The 23,027-nt window shown below is 63.6% G+C and overlaps 2 protein-coding genes across 8 annotated transcripts in view; one reads left to right on the forward strand and one right to left on the reverse strand.

Moving 5' to 3' along the window:
• The window catches only part of PACS2 (phosphofurin acidic cluster sorting protein 2), a 59,935-nt gene that overhangs the window by 6,559 nt on the left and 30,349 nt on the right, over positions 1-23,027 (reverse strand). For 3 of the 7 annotated variants that reach the window (XM_035727897.1, XM_035727894.1, XM_035727899.1), the window contains exons 2-20: positions 21,554-21,641; positions 18,046-18,135; positions 16,541-16,666; positions 15,015-15,177; positions 14,419-14,492; positions 14,121-14,201; positions 12,854-12,913; positions 10,560-10,717; positions 8,658-8,748; positions 8,275-8,346; positions 7,572-7,714; positions 6,501-6,633; positions 6,112-6,216; positions 5,342-5,448; positions 4,954-5,108; positions 4,502-4,612; positions 4,065-4,173; positions 3,271-3,303; positions 133-175 (exon numbers count right to left, since the gene is read on the reverse strand). In XM_035727897.1, the coding sequence (XP_035583790.1) occupies positions 133-175; positions 3,271-3,303; positions 4,065-4,173; positions 4,502-4,612; positions 4,954-5,108; positions 5,342-5,448; positions 6,112-6,216; positions 6,501-6,633; positions 7,572-7,714; positions 8,275-8,346; positions 8,658-8,748; positions 10,560-10,717; positions 12,854-12,913; positions 14,121-14,201; positions 14,419-14,492; positions 15,015-15,177; positions 16,541-16,666; positions 18,046-18,135; positions 21,554-21,641 (1,942 nt within the window). The remainder of the gene's footprint in view (positions 1-132; positions 176-3,270; positions 3,304-4,064; positions 4,174-4,501; positions 4,613-4,953; positions 5,109-5,341; positions 5,449-6,111; positions 6,217-6,500; positions 6,634-7,571; positions 7,715-8,274; positions 8,347-8,657; positions 8,749-10,559; positions 10,718-12,853; positions 12,914-14,120; positions 14,202-14,418; positions 14,493-15,014; positions 15,178-16,540; positions 16,667-18,045; positions 18,136-21,553; positions 21,642-23,027) is intronic. The other 4 variants (XM_035727898.1, XM_035727896.1, XM_035727895.1 and 1 more) reach the window with 3 other exon arrangements.
• On the forward strand, positions 10,748-12,847 carry LOC113908847. Its single transcript, XM_027569373.1, has 2 exons — positions 10,748-11,339; positions 12,177-12,847. Exons 1-2 carry the CDS (start codon positions 10,787-10,789, stop codon positions 12,497-12,499), a joined length of 876 nt encoding a protein of 291 aa, XP_027425174.1. The 5' UTR covers positions 10,748-10,786; the 3' UTR covers positions 12,500-12,847.

Consider the following 23,027-nt stretch of genomic DNA (forward strand, 5'->3'; position numbering starts at 1 on the left):
ATATCAAGTTAATGCAAAACCAGACATTATAAAAAAAAGTTTGGCAGGTTGATCATTTCCCACGCAGGTAAAGCCAGCCACACAGGAGGAATGCCTCGGGTACGGCAAGAGCCCCACCAGAGAAGTACTCACCCCTACGAAGGGAATGAACTTTTGAGAGGACTCTTCGTCAGGGCTAAGAACAAGAAACACAGACAATTACCTCTCACTCCACCGGGCAGGCAGCAGCCAGGGCCTCATGCTGCCCATGCCATGCCCACACCCAGCCCTGCAGTGCCTGGCCTGGCCCTCCGACCCTCAGCTCAGCTCCCTGCAGCTGAGGTCAAGAGGCCCGTGGGAAGCCGTGTAGGAACCAGCTTCTCCAGGCCCAACTGCCTTTCTGCTAACCCTGCAGGCCTCCGTTTCCACACAGCTGCAAGACGACAGCTTGCGGCGTGTGCCCCAGGACCCGCCATGGGACAGTCTGGGCTTCCTCCAGCGACTGGAGGCAACCAAAAGCCAGAGTGTGGAGGTTGTCTCCTGGACAGTCTAGGTAAAATCCACACCAGCCAGAGAGACGGGGCAGGGGTAATTTCCAGGCCTCCGGCCTCAGGGGTGGGGTGCACACACCATGCTCTGGCAGAGTGCCACCCCAAGAGCAGCCTGAAGGGGAGACTGAGGCTTCGGGGCCGTGCTGCACTGTAGGAGGCCGGCCAGCATGGGCGGCCGTGAGGTTCTGTCTGGACCGGGCACCCCGTGTCTTCTAGGAGAGACTCAGATTCCCTGGGATCGCTGGGGCAGGCAGGCATGTCGGAGGGGACGCAAACCAGCATCTGAGTTCCGTGGGCCAGGCCAGTCCTGCAGCTCATCCCTGCAGCTGGCTCTGCAATGACTGGTCTCCACCATGGGGCCGGGGCCTGAGTGGCTCTCCGGGTGGGGGATGGGGTGCTCGGGCACCAGGCTCCCAGGCTGACTTTAAGAGCATCTCCTGGCCTTTGGGAAAATCCCCCGGGCAGGGCCAGTTCTGGGCCTCCTGTGACCTCAGAGAAGGGGGGCGGGGGGCGCCTCCTTGCCCCAGCTTCCCTGGCTCTCAGGCCATCCCCCAGCTCTGCTCCTGTGGGGAAGGAGGCGGGCGCCTGGCCAGTGCTCCCCAGGCAATGTGCCCCGGGGCCGGCACAAAACGCACACCTGGCGCCCAAGGCCGGTCCAGCAGGAGGCACTGTCCTCACCCTGCGGCACAGCACCCACACGAGGGGACCAGGCTGGCAGGCCCCTGGGCGCCACCTGGACACAGGGACCCGTGGCCTCTGCCCTGGCACTGCCCATCACACCCGAGGACAACCTGGCAAGTTTCTGGATAAAAGAACCTACAGATTTGGGCCATCCTGCTGAATATGGCCACATCCCCAGCCTTTCTGACCTGAAGGGAACAGAGCTTATCCACAGATAACACAGCAATTCGAACCCCGTGCCCAGGCTGGCTTTCGCATGCAAGGTCCTCATGGGCCCCCGGCCAAGGGCGGGGGAGGCTCCAGCCCACAGGGGTCCAGGACCCTCCCCATGAGCAGCACGCAGGGAGGCAGGTGAGGGCCTGGCGGGGCCGCGGGGGAACGCCACCATACAGGGATGCTGCCGGACTCTGCGAAGCCAAGCTGAGCCCGGGCCATGCAGACAACATTCAGCACTTGACACACGCCCAGCGGGACAGGGGTGACACCGGCTTGCCACTGAGACCTCGCCACCTGAACTCTGGACGCAGAGGGAGCACGCGTGTCTTGGGTGGGGCACAGGTCAGAACTCCTAAGGCTCATACGTGTGGCTCCATGGTGGGGGCCCCTGGGCCTGTGGCTCATGAGACCATGTGGGGGGAGCACAAACGTGCCTCAGCTCAACACTGGGAGCACAGAGCTGGAGGGCACTGAGAACATAGTGCCCTGGATGTCAGCCCACCCCCAGGTGCCCCCAGGGAGCTGTCGGGGCCGCACGCCGCAGGTGTGGTCTGAGGTCAGGCCAGGAGCTGCGTGCGGTCTGGACCCTCCCTGCAGTGCTCCCATGGGAGCAGGAGGAGATGGGGCCCCGAGGGCCATGTCCACCGCCCACCCTCTCCTGGGCCTCCTGACCACTCTGTCCTCTGTCACAGCAGACAGAGATGACCTGCTGACCTCCCGGTCCCGGGCTCTAAGGGTGGCCAACACACTGGGCCTTCCTGGGGCCCCAACCCAGGTGCTGGTGCCACCACTGTGACGCAGAGGTGGGCGCAGGAGGCACGGGACGAGGGCCAGGGTCCCCTAAAGCCCGGGCTGGAGAGATGTGGGGCTGGTGCCAGGCAGCAAAGCAGGCTGCAGGCGTCCGCAGCATGGCGCCCAGGGCGGCTTGAGCAGTCACGGGGCACTCCTCGGCTGGTCTTTCTTTAGCTCACAAAGGCTCGTTTAGCAGGACCACGTAGGGACGCAGACCCCTCCTCCTGGTCTGTCCAGCAAGGAGGCTGCCTGGGGCTCAGCGACCCTGGGCTGGCGGGCTTTCCCAGGAGAGAAAGAAGCCAAGACCCAGGGTGGAGCGATGCCCCGAGGGGGGCCCGGCAGGCAGGCTGCCAGGACAAGAAAGGGGAACCCCAAACGAAAGGGCAGTTCTGGAGGCGCCTCGGAGTGTGGCTCCCAACATGTAGGTTTTCAAGGGAGGAGCCACCTGGCGGTGAAAAGCCCCTCACTGCACGTGGGGATCTTAGCGGTCTGGCCACCTGCCCAGTTGAGCCACAAAACTCAGCCGGGAGACCCTCGGTGCCGTTCTCTGCAGCCCCGGGCGCAGGACCCAGAGCCAGGCTGGGAGTGTGTGCCATCCGGTGGGCCCCCCACCCTTTGGCCTGCACATCCCCACGTGTAGAATCGGCAGCAATGAGTCAGGTCATCAGCTACAACGTGGTGGGACAAAAGTCCACACACAGCCAGTGTGGCATCAGTGGCCAGTGGCTCGTGGTAAGACCCCAAGCACCTGCTTCTACTGTAAGAGGTGGTGCCCAGGACTTCAGAAACAGACACTCACAGGGGCAGTCAACTTGGTCGCTTCTTCAACTCAAACTCTGGACTGCGGCAGACAGAGGACAGCCTGCCCTTCGAGCTCGGTGGGGGCCAGAGAGCAAAGTCCTGGCTCGGGGCGCCCACCCGCCTGCCGCTCGGTGGAGGGCCCTGCCTGACGGGCAGCAGGGTACGAGATGCCCCCCAGCTGCTCATACTGCTAAACAGCCCTAAAGACCAGCCTGGGGACACAGGGGCGCAGACCCAGGGACAGCGGTACCTGAGGGTAAAGTCAAAATGAAAGTTCTTTTTCCTTTTCAGAAAGCCACCAAAAAAGAAAACACAGACATGTTATTAAGTGCTCAGCACGCACGTCCCGGCGTGGCATGGCCGCCCGGCTTCCAGCTCGGGGCTTGCACGGCCGCTGCGGCTCGCCAACACGTCAGCTGAATGTCCTACCCCCACGCCGGGAGAGCCGCAGAGCGTCCCGCGGACGGGAGCCCAGACGCTTCGCAGAGTCGGCCCTTCAGCCCACCCTCCCTGCCTGGCTGTCCACCCTCGCGGGCCCGGCAGCCAGACCTCCGCCCAGCCTCGGCAGTGGCCCCCCCCTCCTGCCCACTGTCCTGCCCAGGGTCAGGGCGAGAACGTGTCTCTGGGCCCGGGAAGCCCAGGAGGTTGAAGGAGCCCAGGCCTGCGTTCCCGTGAGCAGGTCACCACTAGGACGGGGCCGCATGATAGTTGATCCTTTAACCTTCATTATGGGAAATTCCAACATACAAAATAGAGAAAGATTGACCAGCGCCTTCTAACCAACTCAGAGGAGGACCTGGGGCTGCCAGGCCCGCTCACGGCATACCCCCCAAGCCCAGCCTGGGTTCCGTCCCTTGGCCAACCAGGTCTGTCCCTAATGACCATCCCGACGAGCCCCCTGGTGCTGCCCGAAGGCTCTGAGACCAGCAGCAGGCAGGGAGGCCCACGGAGGGCCGGCAGCTGTGGGCGGCCTGCGTCTGCGGTGTGGAGCCGGTGCCCCCGCCCTCCCGCACACCCTGCCCTGCCCGGGGCCCAGCGAGGTACCTCTTCTGCTTGTAGGTCAGCATGGCTTCCGCGATGGGCAGCTGGTGGGCACAGTTGGCACCTGCGATGTACTGGGTGATCCTTGACACAATGTCCGGCGTGTCCTGCACTGCACGAGAGGGCCGGGCAAAGTCCGTGGGGTGCCACACTCCCCCCCCACCCCACATGGGGCCCCCAGGGCTGCCCAACTCCCAGCCTGGGAGCAGTGGGAATGCTGGGGGCAGCCGAAGGGCCCCCCCCTGCCCTCATGGCTCCTCCGGATCCCTGGGAGCCCTCGTCCGGGGCCCCCGGGGCCAGCTAGGTCTGAGGCCCATGGCGGCCAGTGGGGAGCAGCAGGCTGAGGCCCCACGTCTGCTCACGGAGGTGTGGCAGCTCATGGAGGCGTGACGGCAGGATGTGAGGGCAGCCCTACCCGGCCGGCTGGCCCCAGGCCTCACCAGCACTCTGGGCCTCCAGCTTGTTGAACAGGTCTCTCCAGGCCAGGTCCTGGAAGAAGTTGTTGTAGCGGTAGTCCACGGAGCCCAGGTACCTGGCCACGGGGTGGGAACCTGCGAGCCCAGGGGAGAGGGTCAGGCTGCAGAGCCTGCTCTGTGGCCCCTCGCAGCCCCTCCCTGCTCCTGGGGGCAGGGGCACCGCTGCAGACCACAGAGAGTGCTGGAGTGCCAGGCAGCCCCTCCCCTGGGACCCGGCGCCTCCCAGTAACATGTCATGCAAGCCACAGATGCAAAGCCACGTTCCACGGGGTTTGATCATTTACAAGGGTTTGCAACCACCCTGCCTTGCTTCTGACAGTGGCATCGAGTTAGCCCGACGACGGGGTGCGGGGCCCCAAGAGTGCCCAGCGCAGGGACAAGCGCTCCACGCCTGTCCCCCCGCAAAAGCCCCTCACCCAGCGGGATGATGAGAAAGCGCATGTAGCCCAGCCAGTCGGGGGTCTTGTGGGACAGCTGCTCCACGAACAGCCGCAGGACGGCACTGAGGTAATGCTGCGCTCCCGCCACGGCTATCTTCACGGGGGTCGGTGGCTGCGAGTTACAGTTGCAGCTGCGGCCCCGAGGGCAGGACAGAGAGGGGACAGATGCCTCAGGGAGCCGCGCTTGCAGCCAGGTCCCCCCCGCCACAGGGACCCCCCCACCGCCCAGATCTGGACGGAAGATGGGGCTGTGGAGAGCCTGTGGGTGGGCACGTCTGCAGTCCGCCACCGCCCCCGGGACACAGCCCCAGGTGACCCTGGGATGTAGGGACCCCGACAGACGCCCCGTGGCAGCTGGACTCACTATCTCTGTATCCTCGAGACGATGGTGCTGAAGGCCGCCTGGACGTCAGCGGCAGAGCATGTGCACACCACGGGGAGCGTGTGCTTCTGCAGGACTTCCGACAGGAACTGGGGCGAGGGCGTGCGTGCGCGGAGTGAGCCTCAACGCTCCACCCAGCCTCCCGTCAGCGCCACCAAGCGTGGGCTCTCCCCCCGCAGAGAGGCCACCCCCCCCGCGCCCACTGCAGATAGTATACCCCCGCTCCCCCCGCAGAGAGGACACCCCCGCTCCCCCCGCAGAGAGGACACCCCCGCTCCCCCCGCAGAGAGGACACCCCCGCTCCCCCCGCAGAGAGGACACCCCCCCTCCCCCCGCAGAGAGGACACCCCCGCTCCCCCCGCAGAGAGGACACCCCCGCTCCCCCCGCAGAGAGGACACCCCCGCTCCCCCCGCAGAGAGGACACCCCCGCTCCCCCCGCAGAGAGGACACCCCCCCTCCCCCCGCAGAGAGGACACCCCCGCTCCCCCCTCAGAGAGGACACCCCCGCTCCCCCCGCAGAGAGGACACCCCCGCTCCCCCCGCAGAGAGGACACCGCCGCTCCCCCCGCAGAGAGGACACCCCCGCTCCCCCCGCAGAGAGGACACCCCCGCTCCCCCCGCAGAGAGGACACCCCCGCTCCCCCCGCAGAGAGGACACCCCCGCTCCCCCCGCAGAGAGGACACCCCCGCTCCCCCCGCAGAGAGGACACCCCCCACTCCTGCTGCAGGAGGACACCTGGCTCCTCCCCACCTGCCCCTGCCAGTCAGAGGTGTTGACGAGAATGATGTTTTCAGGGAGCTGGTCATCAGAGATGAGTATGTGGTTTAACTGGTCATACACGGTCTTCCTGGGGATCTGGAGACACAAGGCCCATCCACACTGGTGGGAGAGGTGCTGCAGCCCCTCACCTGTCCAGCTGACCCCCACCCCCCAGCAGCCCATCTAGCAGTGGGCAGGAGAGGCCGGCCCTGTTCTTGCTCAAGAACTCGGCTTTCCACTGGACAGGTCACTGGGCTTAAAGCACCATGGGACCGTCACAGCCCGCAAGGTGGCCGGGCCGCCTCCCCCTTGAGCTGCCAGCACTGGGTCAGTTCTGGGCAGCCGTGGCCTCTGCCCGTGACCTGTCCTGGAGTGCGCACCTGCAGCTGGCTCCTTGTGTCCGGGCAGCGCTCATTGTCCAGACTGTTGGCCCGTTCGTTCTGTGGCCGCGCAGGCTGCCGCTCCTTCAGGGATGTGCTCCGGCCCCGGCGGCCAGCCTGCTTCCCCTCGGACCTGCCAGGGAGCAGCACAGGCTGGGGCAGGCCCATGTGCTCGCCGCCCCAGGGAAGGGGGCTGCTCAGCAACGGGGCCGTGGTAGGTTCACAGAGGGTGGCAGGGCAGGTGGCAGGCAGTGTGGGCTCCTCTGAGGGCAAAGGGCTGACGTGGAGGCCACGCGCACACTAGGCACATGCGCTTTCCACATGGACATAAGGCCTGATACAACACGTGAGTTCTGGCAGCACGGAACCCAGGAAGGGGGCTCCATTGTCTCCCTGCAGAAGGCCCCAGCCCAGCAGGTCTCAGGGCAGGAACGCAGGTCCTGGGGGGAGCGGTAGTACGTGGCCACACGTTGTGGTACAGAGGGCGCTGGGAGTTCAACCAGGTGCCCAAGGAAGGTGAAGACAAGACAGGCTGGGGAGCATGTCCCAGGGAGGGGCTCAGAGAAGACCCCCAGGCTGACGGAGACGGCAGTGGGGGCAGGTAAGAGATGCTGCGGGAGTGTCCTCCACTGGGAAGCTGCCCGGGTCCTTGCCACCCAGACCCCCACCTCTGTGATGCCCACCACGAGGGGCAGGGTCCTGGCCCCGCAGAGCTCCCATGCCGGACCCAGCACCACTGCCCGGGGGCTGCTGTGCTTGACCACACTGGACTCTGGGCCCAGCTGGGCACACTCCTCCTGCACCAGGGCTACACTGGTCCACAAGGTGCCAGTGAATGGTGCCAGGGGCAGGAAAACGTGAGATGGGCAGCTGGGGCCACACCTCAGCCCCAGAAGGCCTGCTGGCAGCTAGCTACAAACAGGGGTGTGTGGGGTCCCATGTGGACCTCTGGGGCGGGCCCTGAAATCTCTGTGCTTCTAAGTGAGTCTCATCCAGTCATGGGGCCCTGCCCGCCACACTGGCTTATGTGGGTGATGCCTGGCCAACAGCCTCCCCAGGGCATCCTGTCACCTGGTGGAAGGGATGACGAGGGACTCCGTCTTGGTGATCCGCCCGCTGGGCGGCAGCTTCTCGGTGAACATGTCCAGAGCAGAGGTCTCCACCTCCGGGCTGTCCTCGGGCTGTGCGGGCTGCTCCCCGGGGGCGGGTGTGCCCTGAGATGCAGAGAAGGGGGCCCGATGGTAGGCATGTCCTGTGGGAGCCTCCCCTCGGGGGCCAGTCTCAGGCCCGAGAAGCCCCTGGTTTGGGTGGGGTTGTGTAGGGTTGTTTCAGGCTGACAGCTCTCCACATGCAGCACAGACATGCACTCCGCTGAGGAGCTGAGCTGACCTCTGCTTCCAACCACGGGGCTCCCGGTCCTGGCTGCCAGGGGAAACCAGCACCAAGCCTCCCCCAAACCTCCCTAAAACCTGCCCTGCAGCCCAGGACACTTTCCTTGAGAATGCCCACGAGGGCAAAACAGGAATCAACTGTAGTGTTCACGGGGCCTGTGCTCAGCAAAGCAGGGGGACACCCCCTGTCCTTCCAGAACTAGAGTGATTCCGGGGGGCCCTGACCATCCCTTGGGGCGGGGGTGAACCCAGGGGCGCCCTCATCGTGGTCTGTGCACTGGTCCTGGGAGGGGTGAGCTGAGGACCCCCATGTCAAGGCCTATCCTGAAGGCAGTAAGTGGACTCTGTGCTGGACCCAGTGCACATGTCCCGCGCCTGCTCACGTGGGTCGTGTCGGAGACGCTGTCGCTTGGCTGCTTGCCTCCCAGGGCTCGAGTCTTCTCAGGCACGTCAGCCTGTGTGGACGAGACGGACATCAAGATGTGTTCAATGGTGGGCACAAGGCTGGCTCACCTCCGGGCAGGGGGCTTGGGGGCAGCCAGGGGTGACTGGCCGGGGCTTTCTTAGACCATGGGTGTAGGGTCACCCCAAGACAGGCATGTGGCATTGGGCGGGGGATTCCGGCCACATACAAACCCAGGAGCACAGTGGACACCAAGCGTGAGTAACACTCTGAGCGACCCAGAGAGACGGGGCGATCGGGACGGCCCACTCTAGTCCCGAGGTCCCACCAGGAGGGAGGGGCTGCCGGGTCTGGCCTGCTCACGGGACTCGGAGGCTCCTTGTGGCTCCGGACACTGTGGATGCTCCCGATTTCCGTCTGCGAGCTGGAGTGTGACAGCCCTTCGAAGTAGGGCCTGGGTGTGGGGAGAGAGGTCATGCTATAGGACCCTCCCCACACTGAAGGGTCGGCCACTGTGCTTGTGGCATCTGGCAGCCATGCAGGGCTGGGAACCATGGCCCAGGGGAGGATGCTGAGCACCACGCAACCTGCAGCCCTTCTCGGCCCCTCCACCGGCTTTGACATCCGCAGAAAACCTGCATCCCTGAAACCCACCACCCCTGGCCTTTACCCTGGGCAGGGCAGCCAGCGATTCGGGTGGGTGACTCCACCAGCAGGAGGCTGGGGAGCCTCAGGCCCCATGGCCAGCTCGTAGCAACACAGGGACGTGCTCAAGGCCGCCACAAGGGTGCCATCTGCAGGCTCCAGTGACCCCAGGCCAGCAGGCCAAACACCCTGCCCCCAGCAGACAGCCAGGCGGGGGGGGGGGGGGGGCTCAGACTCAGAGACTCAGAACAGTTCAGGCTGAAATGGTGGGCGGGGCTCAGGCAGTCTGGTGACAGAGCCCCCCAGGGACAGGGAAAGGCGAGGGCAGGGCCAGGGCTGGAGATGCCTAAGCCCCGCCCCCTGGGACTGTGAGTACCAGCTGGCCCACGACCAGCCGAGGTGACCCCACGGACAACAGACGGGTCAGCCAGCGGCCGAGGTGACCCCAGGGGCGACAGAGGCAGAGACCTGTTCCGTGAAGGCAGCAAAGCCCAAGGTGCCTCGACGGCCTTGCCAGCTCTGTTGGTGGGGGGGGGGTGCTGCTGGCAAGACACAGGGTGGGCTGAGCCTGTAAGTGGACCCCCCAAGCTGCATCTGCAGCGAAGGCCAGTGGCTGACACCTAGACCAGAGCCTACGGATGCCACAGGTGTGCCCACACGGGGCCGGCCACAGTGGGGCGGCTGGAGGTCAGCAGCTGCGCAGAAAGCCCACGCTCCCCATGGGTATCTGTGTCCCACTGACTCATATCAAAGAGTCCAGGGGCGCCTGGGTGGCTCAGTCGGTTGAGCGTTGGCTCAGGTCGTGATCCCAGGGTCCCAGGATGGAGCCCTGCATCGGGCTCCCTGCTCAGCAGGAAGCCTGCTTCTCCCTCTGCCTGTGCCTCTGCCCCTCCCCCCCACTCCTGCTCGTGCTCTCTGTCTCAACACACACACACACACACACACACACACACACACACACACACACACACACACACACACACACACACACACACACACACACAAAAGCATTAAAAGCAAAGCCAGAATGCCACAGATCTTCTGGATGCCAACATGGCCCCCACTTGGCTGTTCGGTCTCGTGGGCCAAGCCTCTCCCGACCCCAAGCCCGGGGCCTCCTGCCCTCTCCTGCCCCAGCCAGGATGACACCTGGCTCCTGGGGGACAGGGATGCTCTGCAGTCCCCAGCTCCCCATGTCCCCAGTGCACAGAAGAACCCCATGGCCCCCCACCTGCTGGCTGCCTCCTGTGACAGGTGCCGCGCTCGACCCCGCCGAGACCCTGGGAAGACCGCCTTTCCCACCCAGAGCTCTCGCCCCTCCACCGCTGACACCGCGACCTCTTGCAGGGATGACCCCAATGCCTCCTAACCGGTCTCCTGTCTTCATGCTGCCAGTGATTGCAGAGAGACCTCTCCAGAAGGTAGCCGTGACCCTGGCACCTCTCTCCACAGACACCGCAGACCTGGGCCGCCCGCTAGGATGCACATCCACCCCCCCGGCCCAGAGCCCACGTCCCCACGTGCATGACTCCCTGTGGCCCCTGCAACATGTGGGACGGCGTGGGTGTGCCTGCTGGGGCCCGGGGCCAGGCGGCAGACAGAGGTGGTGGGTGCGCTTACCTGAGCTTTGGTTTGGGGGTGCTGAGGACGCTGTCATCATCCTCCAGGTCTGGGCCACTGTCACTGGGGTTCTCCATGTCCAGCGTGTCATACAGGAGGTCCAGGTCCTCCTCTGCCTCAGGGACATGCTCTGCAGGGTCCTGCTCTGAATCCAGGACCTAGAGGGAGGTCAGACGTGTGAGGGCTGGTCTGGGGGTTCCCCTTAGCAGGACAGATGGCAAAAAGGCATGGCGCCACCAATCACCCTCTCTCCGGCATGTGCCACCAGCCCAGTTCTGCCAGACGCTGGGGTGACCTCTAGGACCTCCAGTCACCGGGTGCCGAGCATGGCACGGCCATTCTGCCCCTTGTGGCTCCTACTTCAACAGAGAAATGCACGGCAGGAGTGCAGGGCAGGGAGCCCACCTGGGACAGGCCCGCACTGCGGTCAGGGCTTGGGATGCCTCCCTCCCCAAGGCCTCCCCGCCCTCTCACTGTCCCCCCCCAGCCCTGAACTGACTTCCGTCCCCATGCATGGGCCTCCTCCAGAACATCACAGAAATGGTTACGCAGGTACAGCCCTCGGCATGGGGCTCCTCCCACTCAGGCACGCCTGTCAGGAAGCGTCTGCACTGTTTGCCTCCAGTGACGTCCTCGTCACCACCTGCCCGCCCGCCCCTGAACGTGGGCTGGGTCTAGCTGGCCACCAGTGGATGGACGCTCCAGGCTTTGCTGCCACAGACGAAGCTCCTGGGACTGTCTGTCCCTCAGTCCTCATGTGGACATCCTGGATCTCACGGGGTGAGTACCAGGTGCGGGACCGCTGGGGCGACCACTGGTTAAGTGTGAAGTTGACACTTGGAGGAACTGCCAGGCTGTCTTCCGCGGCAGCTGCCCTGTGGGGTGTTCCCGTCAGCCCTGCAGGTCTGGCTGCTCCCCCCGACGTCGGCGCCCCCACACTCTGTCCTGCGAGGTCACGCCTACCCTCTGTGGCCTCAGGAGGTCGCCCTGCAGCTTCTCAGGGGCTTGCTGGCTATCCAGGTCCCTCCTCAGAGAAAACCTCTAGTCCAAGCCTCTGACCAACTCTTGAACTGGGCAATTAATTTCTCTCTGGATTGTCTCTTTATTTGGGGCTGTAAGGGTGCCTTCCATCTTGTGGGCACGGGTCCCTCACGGGAACTGTAATTGGCAAACACCGTCTACGTGACTTTTCATCTTCCTGATGGTTGTTCAGAACACAGAGGCGTTTATGTTTTGATGTGGTCTGACTTACCGTTTCCCTCTGGCGGCTCGTGCGTCTGGTGTCCTGTCTAAGCCACATGGCCCGGCCCCTGGGCGCCAAGATCACTCCCCTGAGTTTCGTCGTGGAAGCGCTCACGTTTAGGTCTTTGATCCGTTTGGAGTTAATTTTGTACATGGTGTGAGGTCCTTTTGCATGTGGACACCTGGCTGTACTCTGTCACCTTCTGCTGAAAAGCCTACCTTCCCCAATTGAGTGGTCTTGGTATCCTTGTTGGAAACTGACCTCTAGTCTCTTGCGTGGTCTCGATTACCGTACCTCTTAGAAAGTGTGAGTCCTTCAACTTTGTTCTTTTCCAAGACTGTTGTTTATTGCGGGTCCCTTGCATTTCTGTGCAGGTCTGGGGACCAGCTGGTCTGCAGAGAGGGACCCTACAGAAGCTGTGGACGGATCCGGGGGAACTGAGGCTGAGACGGGTCTGTTTCCAGCTCCAGCGTCTGAGAAGAGCCGCCGCCACGCCCGCAAGACCCTTCACGTGTGTGGACGAGTGGCCGTCACCTTCTGTGCAGCCAGAACCACGTGTGGCGGTGACACGGGGACACTTACATGCCGCCTCTGCTGGGTGGATCCAGGACTGCGGGCCAACTCTCTTACACCCGCGTTAAAAAGAAAACTGAGGTATTTTTCTTGGGGTTATGAAAGTTACACAAACCCATCCTAGCAAATTTGGAGAGTGGAAAACAGCTAAAGGAAGAAAGCTGCAGGTCTGAGCGTGTCAATGGGGGGCTGTGCGTGCGGCGGCGGGGGCGCGCAGAAACTAACCGAGAACAGCCCCAAAATACGCTCAACTTAGAATGACACAAAACGCAAAACCCATGGTCACACCCCCAAATGACGTCCAGCCTCCCCCCGGGTCTGTCCCTGGGGCTGTGATTGCAGACACGGGCTGGCAGCCTTGGCTTGGCCCTCGAGGTGCCCCGGGGGTGGGACGGTCAGTGGCAGAGCCAGGACGAGGCCCAGATGCTTCCAGAGCCCTGGTCTCACAGGATGCCACGGGCCTGGCGGGGTCACTCACCTCATCTGACACTTTGAACCTCCGCAGCAACGCCACGACCTTCTGCTTGAAGTTTTGTTGCTGCAAGACAAGCAGGACAGACTCAGAACCCAAGGGGCCAGCTTCCCTTGGGGGGACGTGGCAGGCTCGGCAGGAGGGAGGCACGGTCCCCACGGCTCGCACGAGCCCCGCTCTCGGCAGCCTGCAGCGCCAACTCCTTTACAAGCATTTGACACCATAGCTGCACTTGGATGTAGGACCAGACCAGGGAGGAGCCGGAGGAAAGGTGTGCGCTGTCTCTCCCTCCAGAGGCCTCCATGTGAGCAAGGCTGCCGGCCCTGCCCGAGGCACCACCTCACCCCAGCGGGACTCAGGGCTGGGCACACGGTATGCAGGTGGATGGCAAGGGCTCAGAGGGAGCCCAAGCTCCACCGTGCCCAGTGCTGCCCTGGGCCTCAGAGGCTGAGCTCTGGCCACTGAGTGAGGCAGCTGCCCCTAGCCCCCCTCAAGTGGGTGACCCTATAAAGGACTCCCACATCCCCTCCACAGGTGTCAGGCTCCTGAGCCTGGAACCAGGCTCACACAGGTGCTGCCATGCCCCACCCACTGTACCGGGACCAGGCTCAGGCCTCCCAGCATTGCCAGAGGAGGGGGCAGAGGTTTCTGGGGCTGGGCTTATGCCCCAAGGGTTCCGTGGCCACCCACTGCGCAGCCTGGGCCTGGGGCCACAGCCCCGCACACAGGAGCAGCTTGGCCCTGGGAACTGTCCCGGGGCTCTGTGCCCAGTGGCGGGCGTTCTGTGATGGGCTAAGGCCTCCGCCTGGAGCTTTCCTCCTGGAGGAGAAGCAGGACGGCCAGAGCCCAGGGGCCACTGTGCTGGGTGAGCCAGACGCTGAGCAGAAACGAGGGGCTTGTCTGGGCACAGGCGGGAGGTGGACAGCCTCCCCAGCTCTGCTCATGGAGCAGCCTGAGCAGGGCGGCCGTTGTCCCACCTCCTCCCTGCCCTCTGGGCCAGGGGCAGCCACCCAGGATGAGCAAGAGGACCCCGCCAGTGAAGCTTCCCGGGTCGATGACCAGCACCTCGTAGCCCACCCGCCAGTACAAGGCCACGGGGTCTCCCTGCCTTCAAGCCCCACAAAGAGGCTGGGCCTCAGGAGAAGCCAGCAGAGCCAGGCCACGGAGGGGGCGTGTCCCGGGATGGCCACCTCCCATCCCGACGCCCAATCTGGGGCCCCCAGCCCCCCAGCCCCGCCCTTCCCCAGTGTTAGTAAAACCAGTTTCCACCGACCCTGGTCATGGACGCCGTTCTTACTATCGATCGCCGCTGCTTCTTGGGTTTCCCCACATCGAAATCCTCCTCGTCCAAATCCTGGGAGACAAGCACAGGGGCTGGCAGAGGGCACCCCCAGAGCGTCTGCGGGTGCGCAGCGGGATCCCGGGGCGCACGCAGTGGGCCAGCTCCCAGCCTCCACCCCCCTCTTGGCGCCGCCCTCATTCTGGCAGCTCAGGGGTCCCTGGCCGTTCACACCCCGAGCTTCTGGGGGCCCACACGGCCTCACGGTCCTGTGCAACGGGCCCTGGGTTACCTGCCCTTGTACGGCATCGTCACTGGCCTCCTGCTCAGAGGAGAAGCTCTCATACTCCTCCTCGGAGTAGTTATCTATGGAATAAGCAAACAGAAGGGGGAGCACCTTGAGATTCCGACTGGTGTCCTGGCGATGAGGCGGTGGCCAGAGGACGGGCCCCTGGACCCGCGGGGAGCCATGCACAGCCCCCCGCAGGTAGACATTGGGGAGGGGGCAGGCCAGTGCTTCTCACTCCCACAGTAGCCCCTACGGACCTCAGGTGCTTCAGCCTGGATCTCAGGCCCAACTGGGTCCCCTGCGTGCCCTCCCGCACCTCAGGGGGACAGCGGCCACCATCGCGACGGTGCTGACAGCCACGCCAGGACCTGTGCCCAAACCTTGGAAGACACCGCAATCTAGCCCATGACCTCTTGCCTACCGCTGAGCTCGCACGCCCGCAGCCCAGGCTCCCAGAGCGTACACAATGCTGCTTGTGGAGCGTGCTCACTCAGCCCAGAGAAACCCGTAAACCCTCGTGGGTCCCTCCCCAGCTTCTCAGACCCAGCAGGAAGGGGGCCCGGAGGCAGCCAAGTGGAACGCCCTGCAGCTGTACTCACCTGCAGACTTGGCCTTGGGTCCTGCCTGCATGGCACTGTCCTCGTGGTCAATGGGCTGGCTGGACAGGGAGAAGATCCAGATCTCGGCCACCTTGACTGAGGCCTCCTTGATGCTGCTGCAGAGGCTCAGCACCTGGCCGCCCTCAGAGGGGTGCTGCATCACCTGGGGGCAGGGCTCAGCTCTAGAAGGTGCCAAGGCGGAGGGCCAGCACCCAACAGCACCCCCTTCTGGGTGCATGGGAGCAGGGGCATGGGGCAGGCAGGAGACGCGCCCGTGGGGCAGGAAGACACCGGCCAAGACTCTGGGGTCGGCGCCAGACTCAGCGACTGGGGACTGAAGGCTGTGGAGGAGGAGGGGGGGTTCTGAGCCCGCCTGTCCAGAGGCTGCAGCGTGGAGCAGACTGTGTGTGAGGCTATGGCTCGGGGCCACCAAGCCCCAGGATCTGTGTCCAGGGATCCGTGTCCGTGGGGGACCAAGGAGGACTGGCCACCTGTACGGGCTGGGGGTCTTGTGTGGCAGAGCCGACACCCACCAGGCCGGTGAGTCCTTGGAGCCATTCGGGTCGTGAGAGATTTCAAGCAGACCAGGGACAGGGACTCACACCCCTTCACACCCCCTCGCGCCCTGGCTGGTGACAACTCCGAGGACGCCCCTGCAGGCTGGAGCCTCTGCATCCTACAAGCTGCCTTTGGGGTCATTTGACCAAATCCGAATTTTGGGATTTCATGGACCCAATTATGTTTAATTTGGGGAGCCTGATTTGGGGTGCCAACTCTTGAGTAGAGTACGAAAATGAAATTTTTGAGAAAGGTAACATCCGCGACTGCTACCATCTCAGAAACCAAATTAGGAAGGTCAGCCAGCACCCAGACACGCCCCCTCTGCCTGCACGTGTGCGGAGCTGGACAGACAGGCGCACGGGCTTCCTCCTCACACCCTGCACAACTGTGCCACCTGCCTGAAGGATGCTTGTCGAGAGTGTCGGGCACGTAGGGTCTGAGGGGAGAAAGGGGGCCTGCAGGCTTGACCAGGTGCCATGGGCACAGGGGTCCTGGGCCAGAGGAGCAGGGCTGAGAGGTGTGGGGGGCAGCCCTGCCCTGCCCCAGGTGGGCACCAACACAGTTCCGTGTTCCTGAGCCTCACAGGTGCCTGGACAGCCCTGAATGCAAACCTGTGATGGTGAAGGCCCCGAAGCACAAAGGACATGAGGGGCCTCGGCTGCCAACCACAGCTCGGGACAGCAGGTCCTCCGGGACACGGTGGTGTCGGCTGGTTGGTTCCATTTCCATGAACTTCCCCTCCTCGCCTCACCAGGGAACTTCCTTACGCTCACATCCCGTGCCCCCACCCCACAGCAAGCACGTGCCGCCTGCCTAGGCAGCCACGGGCCGGGGAAGGGGACGCAGATGTCCCAGGAGGACGCTCTCCCGGGTAGGGGCACAGGACATACCCACGCTGGGCCAGAACCCACAGGCCATCGGGTCAGGCATGACGGGGACCTCTGGCTGAGTGGGGACGTGCTCACCTCGGCCATGTTGATGGAGCCCGCCGCCAGTGTCTTGTAGCCCAAGATCGTTCGGTTTTTGTATCGCTTTCTCCGCTGCAGCAAGATCTGGAGCTTGTTGCCTTCTCTCTTCAGGAAGTGAGGGTACTGCAGAGAAGGGGGGTCACGGCTGCCGTCTGTCCCAGTGGCCACGCCAGCACAGCACCAACGAGCCCCGGAGGCTCACTCCTCGCTGGGCCGTCGGGGGCCTCCGTCGGGGACAGGAAAAGCCACTGCCGGCAGATGTGAGCAGCTGGCCAGGGCCTCTGGGTCATCAGCGGGGTCAGCCAGCAACCCTGCCCACGACGTGGACGGCAGGGGCGTGACCCCAAGGTGGCGCTGGTCCAGTGGCCCATCAGAGCACCACGGGGGCTTCTGCAAGAGCAGGGCTCGTGTGCATGAACAGAGGCTCGCAAACGCGTCCCTTAACCTCACAGAAGCCAACATGCCTGTGCCCGGCTGGCCAGCGCTTAAAGACCGTGAACTGCACGTCTTGTAAACCACACTCCGATAAAGCAGATCCCGCAAAAGAAAACTTCCACGCGGGCGCCTGGGTGGCTCAGTTGGTTAAGCAACTGCCTTCGGCTCAGGTCATGATCCCGGAGTCTGGGGATTGAGTCCCGCGTCGGGCTCCCTGCTCGGCGAGGAGCCTGCTTCTCCCTCTGGCCCTCCCCCCTCTCATGTGCTCTCTCTCTCTCATTCTCGCTCTCTCAAATAAATAAATCTTTAAAAAAAAAAGAAAAGAAAACTTCCATGCAAACCCCAGAAGCTCCCGCGGGGGCGCCAGAGCTGGGGTCACGTGCCCCCGCCCCGGGCACAGCCAGGCCGGGGCAGGGAGAAGCGGCGGGGTGGGAGGTGGGGTCCTCACAGGGAGACGAGATTTGAACCGGTTTGCAATGGGCCGACGCTAAGCCCAGTGTGTTAAGCACGTCTGCAAATCTACACAGCACCCACCTTAAACAATTGTGCAATGAGGAACAGAGGCAGGAGGAGCACCCTGAGGGTTGGGGCCAGCCTGCTCCCACACCCACAGACCTGGGCTCTGGAGGGTCTGTGGGGAGGAGGTTCTGTTTCACGCTGGGGGGCAAGCAGGGGGCACCTAACGTATTTCCAAGGGATCAGAACTTACAAAACTGAGGTCCCCTGTTCCTCCCTATCTTCTCTGAATATTGGAACCAAATGGCCTTTTTCCTTAGATTTGTTTGTTTATTTATTTACTTATTTAAGTAATCTCTACACCCCATGTGGGGCTCGAACTCACCACCCCAAGATCAAGAGTCACACGCTCTCCCGACTGAGCCAGCCAGGCATCCCCAAAATGACCTTCTGAGAGTGAGCTCGGGCCTCACTACGTTCTTTAGCACAGGACTGGGAGGGAAAATGCGATCTAATAAAGCATGCACGTCTTCTAACATTTAGGACAGCGCACTGAGGGAGAACATCACTGCAAGGGGGGCCGCTGCCCCCTGCCCACGTGCCAGGCCCACCTGCAGAGAGAAGGTCAGCGCCAGGTCGGTCTCCACTTGTCCACTGGGGGGCAGCACAATCTCATGGGACCGCAGGATCCGTTTGGAGCCCTGGAACAGAACCAAACGGCTGCTCATTCCCAAGGAGGCATCTCACAGTGAAACCCACTCCCCTCAAACTCTCACGGTGAAGAGCCACAGATCAGGCAGTGGGAGGCATAAGCTCACGGGATTCCCAAACGCACCCTTGGGGAGATCTGTCAAGAGCCTTAAAAATGTCCCCACCCTGTCACCCTCTAAGTTCTCCCCTGGATGATGCAGATTACTCACTGCCACATATAATGTAACTGTCAAAAATGCAGCAGTGGGATGTGGGGGTCACAGGACAATGCTGGGGTGTCATGGGACAATGCCAGGGTGTGGGGTGTCACAGGACAATGCTGGGGTGAAGGGGGTCACATGACAACACCAGGGTGCAGGGGAGGTCACGGGACAATGCCAGGGTGCAGGGGCTCACGGGACAACGCTGGAGTGCAAGGGGTCACGGGACAATGCTGGGATGTGCGGGGGGGTCACGGGACAATGCTGGGGTGCAAGGGGTCACGGGACAATGCTGGGCTGTGGGGGGTCACAGGACAATGCTTGGGGTCACAGGGCAATGCTGGGGTGCAGGGGGGTCATGGGACAATGCTGGGGGTCACAGGGCAGTGCTGGGGTGTGGGGGGTCACGGGACAATGCTGGGGTGCAAGGGGGTCACAGGACAATGCTGGGCTGTGCGGGGGTCACAGGACAATGCTGGGGGTCACAGGGCAGTGCTGGGGTGCGGGGGGGTCACGGGACAATGCTGGGGGTCACAGGGCAGTGCTGGGGTGCGGGGGGGTCACGGGACAATGCTGGGCTGTGGGGGGTCACAGGACAATGCTTGGGGTCACAGGGCAGTGCTGGGGTGCAGGGGGGTCACGGGACAATGCTGGGGTGTCACAGGACAATGCCAGGGTGTGGGGGGTCACAGGACAATGCTTGGGGTCACAGGGCAATGCTGGGGTGCAGGGGGTCACGGGACAATGCTGAGGTACAGGGGGTCACGGGACAATACTGGGGGTCACAGGGCAATGCTGGGGTGCAGGGGGGCCACACCACAGGGCAATGCTGGGGTACAGGGGGTCACGGGACAATGCCTGGAAGAACCGGTGTGCTAGATGCTAAGCATTTCTGAAAAAATGGACCAGTGAGGGGTGACGGCCTCCCCAGAAAGCAAAATGTGGTACAAGGGTGTAACAGGTACAGCATAGCCGCTCTGTGTCAGGGACAGAGATGCGAAGTCAAGAAACACATCTGAGAACACACAGACGTGTATAAAAGACAAACGTGCCGCATGATAACGAGCCTTCACGTCACCAGGAAAAATTACTCTCTAAATAATAAGTAACAAATCATTCATATAAAACGTCCAGATCCTCACCTCAAATCCTATCTCAAAATAAATCCCAAATGGATTAAAGATTTCCTCATAGCACTGTTTTAAAAATGGCTGCCCCCACATGCACGGAGCAGAGACTGAAGGCTGGGGGCAGGAAGCCACGAGACGGACACCATGTGGCCCCCTGCGAGCGGGGCACCGACAGCCGTCGGACTCAGAGCCACAAAGACCAGCAGCCACCAGGGTGTGGGGGCTGGGGGCTCCGGAGGCATCCGACAAGATGAGGGTGCAGAGAAGCGGCTGAGGGCAGGAGTGGGGTGCGGGTCCAGGGCAGAGAGCACAGACGTGCGGGCTGACCGGAGAGACGGGCAGGGGTCCTGGGCACAGGTGCGGGGCTGGCTCCACTCGGGCATCCTGAGACACCGCCCGGTGGACGCCTCTGGGCCACATGGCACCCTGTGCGGGGTCTGGCTGTGGCCCCCAGGCCTCTTCCGCACCAGATCCCTCAGGGCACCTGGGCGGACCGGCCTCTGCTGGGTGAAGGAGGGCAGCGAGCACAGGCGAGCAGGCCGGGGCCGGTGGGGAAGGCCAGCAGGTCCGCTCCCTCTGGGAGCTAAGACGCAGGGCCTCAGCTCAGAGGAGGGGCTGCTGAGGACACAGGAGCATCTTGTGTCTCGCGTCCCGGGGAGGACGGGCGGAGGGAGACGGCCCAGCGGGGGGCTGACTCCTCCAGACTTGCCCTGCCCCCCCCCCATGCAGGGGCACAGCAGGGGGGCGGCAACCGACCCAAACAGAGGGCGACGCCCAGGGAGGGCCTGCAGGATGGGCCAGGCACCTGGGTGGATGCTGAGCTTGTGGGGGGACAGGGGGACGGGCAGCCAGTGACGGGGCACCCGGGTCATCTGGAAAGGCGACGTGGGTCCCAGAGCCTGAGTCTCGGAGAGGGTGAGGTCTGGGGAAGGGCTCCAGGAATGGGCCAGGGGTGGGGGGCAGCCGTGTAAGGGGTCAACAGTGGCAGACTCAGGGCTCAGGGATGGGTGGGCTCCACCCTGCTCTGAAGCCCTCCCGTGAGGCTCTCCCCTGAGCCCTCCCTGCCTGGAGGCCCAGGGCACAGCCCGGGCCTCGGGAAAGGCTGGCCCCCCGTGGGCACGTCCCTGTGGCACTGGCTCGCAGCCGTGCACGCCTGGCTTTGATGATAAGTTACAGCAGCATCTTCAGGGGGGAAAAGAGTTTCTCCAGATCTTTACTTAAAAGATGGAGGCAACTGACGGGGAGACTAAAGACGGGCCTCAGGCCTCCTTGAACTCGGACCTGAGCTCTCAGCCTGGAGAGAGCCTGACTTGATCGCCCGGAGATGCACAAGCCAGCGAGCCCTGGTGAGCCTGCCCGGGGAGCCCCAGGCCGGGCCCCTGGCACCCCTGCGGCCCGTAAACGTGGGCTCCAGAGCCTGGGGCTGAGGGTGGAGCAAGACCTCAGCTGATGGTCTGGGGTGCTGGTAGGCCAGGCACCGACACCTCCCATGGCTCCGCCGTGGGGGCCATCGCAAGGACCCAGCCACACGTGGAGGAGCCGGTGCCCTGGGGGAGGGAGGGGCTGCTGTCTCCCTTGGGGGGGGTGGCCCTCCTGAAACACTGCTATTTGTTCCAAGGCAGGAACCTGCAAGGCCCAGGAGCGTATGGGAGGAGACGTGAGCACGGCTGGGCCAGCGCTGGGTCAGGGGCCGGCGGAGAAGGGTGCACTGGGTGCGCGTGGTGGGGGCAGGGAGGGTCTGCACCACAGTTCTGCTCTGCACAGGCCCATCTGCAAGTGACCTGCACACACTCCCTTCTCCCCACATTCCGAACACTGGGCTGCCTGCCCTTCAGGGGGAACAGGACTGTGCCCTGGGTGTGCTGGGGGGATCCAATCCTGCCAGAGCTTTAGGAACATCTTCCAGGTCAACCAGCCCAGGCAGAGGCTCCCCTGCATCCTGGGGCAGAACCAGGCTCCCTAGCCTCCTGCACAGGTAAGGGTCCAGCGGTTGGTGTGGCTGTGCCCATTCGCACCCCTAGGCAGGCACAGGCACCCTGCACTCGCTGCCCCGGGACAGCAGCCGAGGGGACCCTCACCTGCATCTTGACAGCAATCACCACCGAGATGAGCTCCTTCTCCAGCTCCTTGAAGACCACCAGCTTCTTCAAGGTCAGGCTGCACAACCTGCAAAGGGCAAAGGCCTGCTCAGCCTTCAACCACACCTTCCCACACCGCCTCGAGCCCTAGGAAGGCCCCACCCTCGGGAGCACCAGCCTCAGACAAGGCCCTCACATCTCCTGGGGGCCCTCAGCTAGGCTCAGGGGCCCCTCAAGAGTCCCTGCGGGTGGTGGATGCCACTCAGCATCCCTTTGCTCCAGAGGGCCCCAGAGGGTGGGTCTCCCACCTGTGGGGGAAGCTCAGTGCAGGTCTGTGGGCAGGCAGTCTGGACAAGGGCACTCAGACCAGGAGCCCCCAGGGACCAGGTGCCAGTCACCGAGCCCCACTCCCAGCTTCCAGAGCACAGGCCTCTGCAGGCCCCCCCCAGGCCCCACCCCCTCACCTCCACCCTGTCCCCCCACCAGTGTGGGGTCTCAGGCCCGCCCCCACCTGCCCTGCCCCCCACCTCTGCAGGGTCCCTGGAGACACCACCACCACCTCTGGCGGCCCCTCTGCACATGCTCACTCCCCCAGTGCCCATGTCCCTGAGCCCACGGTGAGCTTTCCCTGAACCCTCACACTGGGTTCACCACTCTGAGTGTGGGGTGGAGGCGGGGCATGTGGGCCCTGCCTAGGGAAGGGGGCCTGTGTCCCCCATGGTCCTCTGGTCCTCCGGTCCTGGTCATCTAGTGGGGAACCTCCCCCTCCTGCCGGGCCTGCCTTGCAATCCTGGCGCGCAGGACCGCTTAGCCGCACGAAGCTTTACCTTCCCGGAGGCAGCAGAACCACCCCACCAAGGATTCCAGGCAGAGGCGCTCAGGGTGTTGTGTAGGGGGCTGCAACATCAAAATCAACTGGGACCCCTCTGCAGTTCCTTGAAGCCCTGGCTTATTTTCCCACTCAGACGTCAGCCCGCAGTTCACGGGAACAGCGCTGGTCCACATGGGGGTAAGCACACCACTATCCGCTGCCCACACAGCCTCAAGCGCCAGGACCAAGTCGCCAAACACCTGTGTTGGAGTCACACGGGTCCTACTTGGGAACTCCACACTCTCCATGCCCACCTACACCCCAAGCAGCAGGACAGATGCTGACATGGTGGAGAGAGCAGGAGTGGCCCATTTCCTGACCACAGAGACTCCACACTCCTCTGTCTGCCTCAGAGGACGCATGGGGACACGGGCGCCAGAAGGAAGACCCCAGGCCCCCTCATCTCACATTTCTACATCCAGGCAGCAGGGAGTGACAGGGTAAGGCTGGGGAGCTCAGGTCTGGATATAGGGCCTGGGTCTGGTCGACAGTGTGGCTTTGGAAAGTTTCACAGGCTCCGTGAGCACCTGCCAGCCACCCATGGAGCAGCGACACCCACCACCATCCTGGGCTTCGTATGGAGACGCCACCACCATCCTGGGC

This window comes from Zalophus californianus, chromosome 6 (genome assembly GCF_009762305.2).
Source record: "Zalophus californianus isolate mZalCal1 chromosome 6, mZalCal1.pri.v2, whole genome shotgun sequence".
Classification (NCBI taxonomy): domain Eukaryota; kingdom Metazoa; phylum Chordata; class Mammalia; order Carnivora; family Otariidae; genus Zalophus; species Zalophus californianus.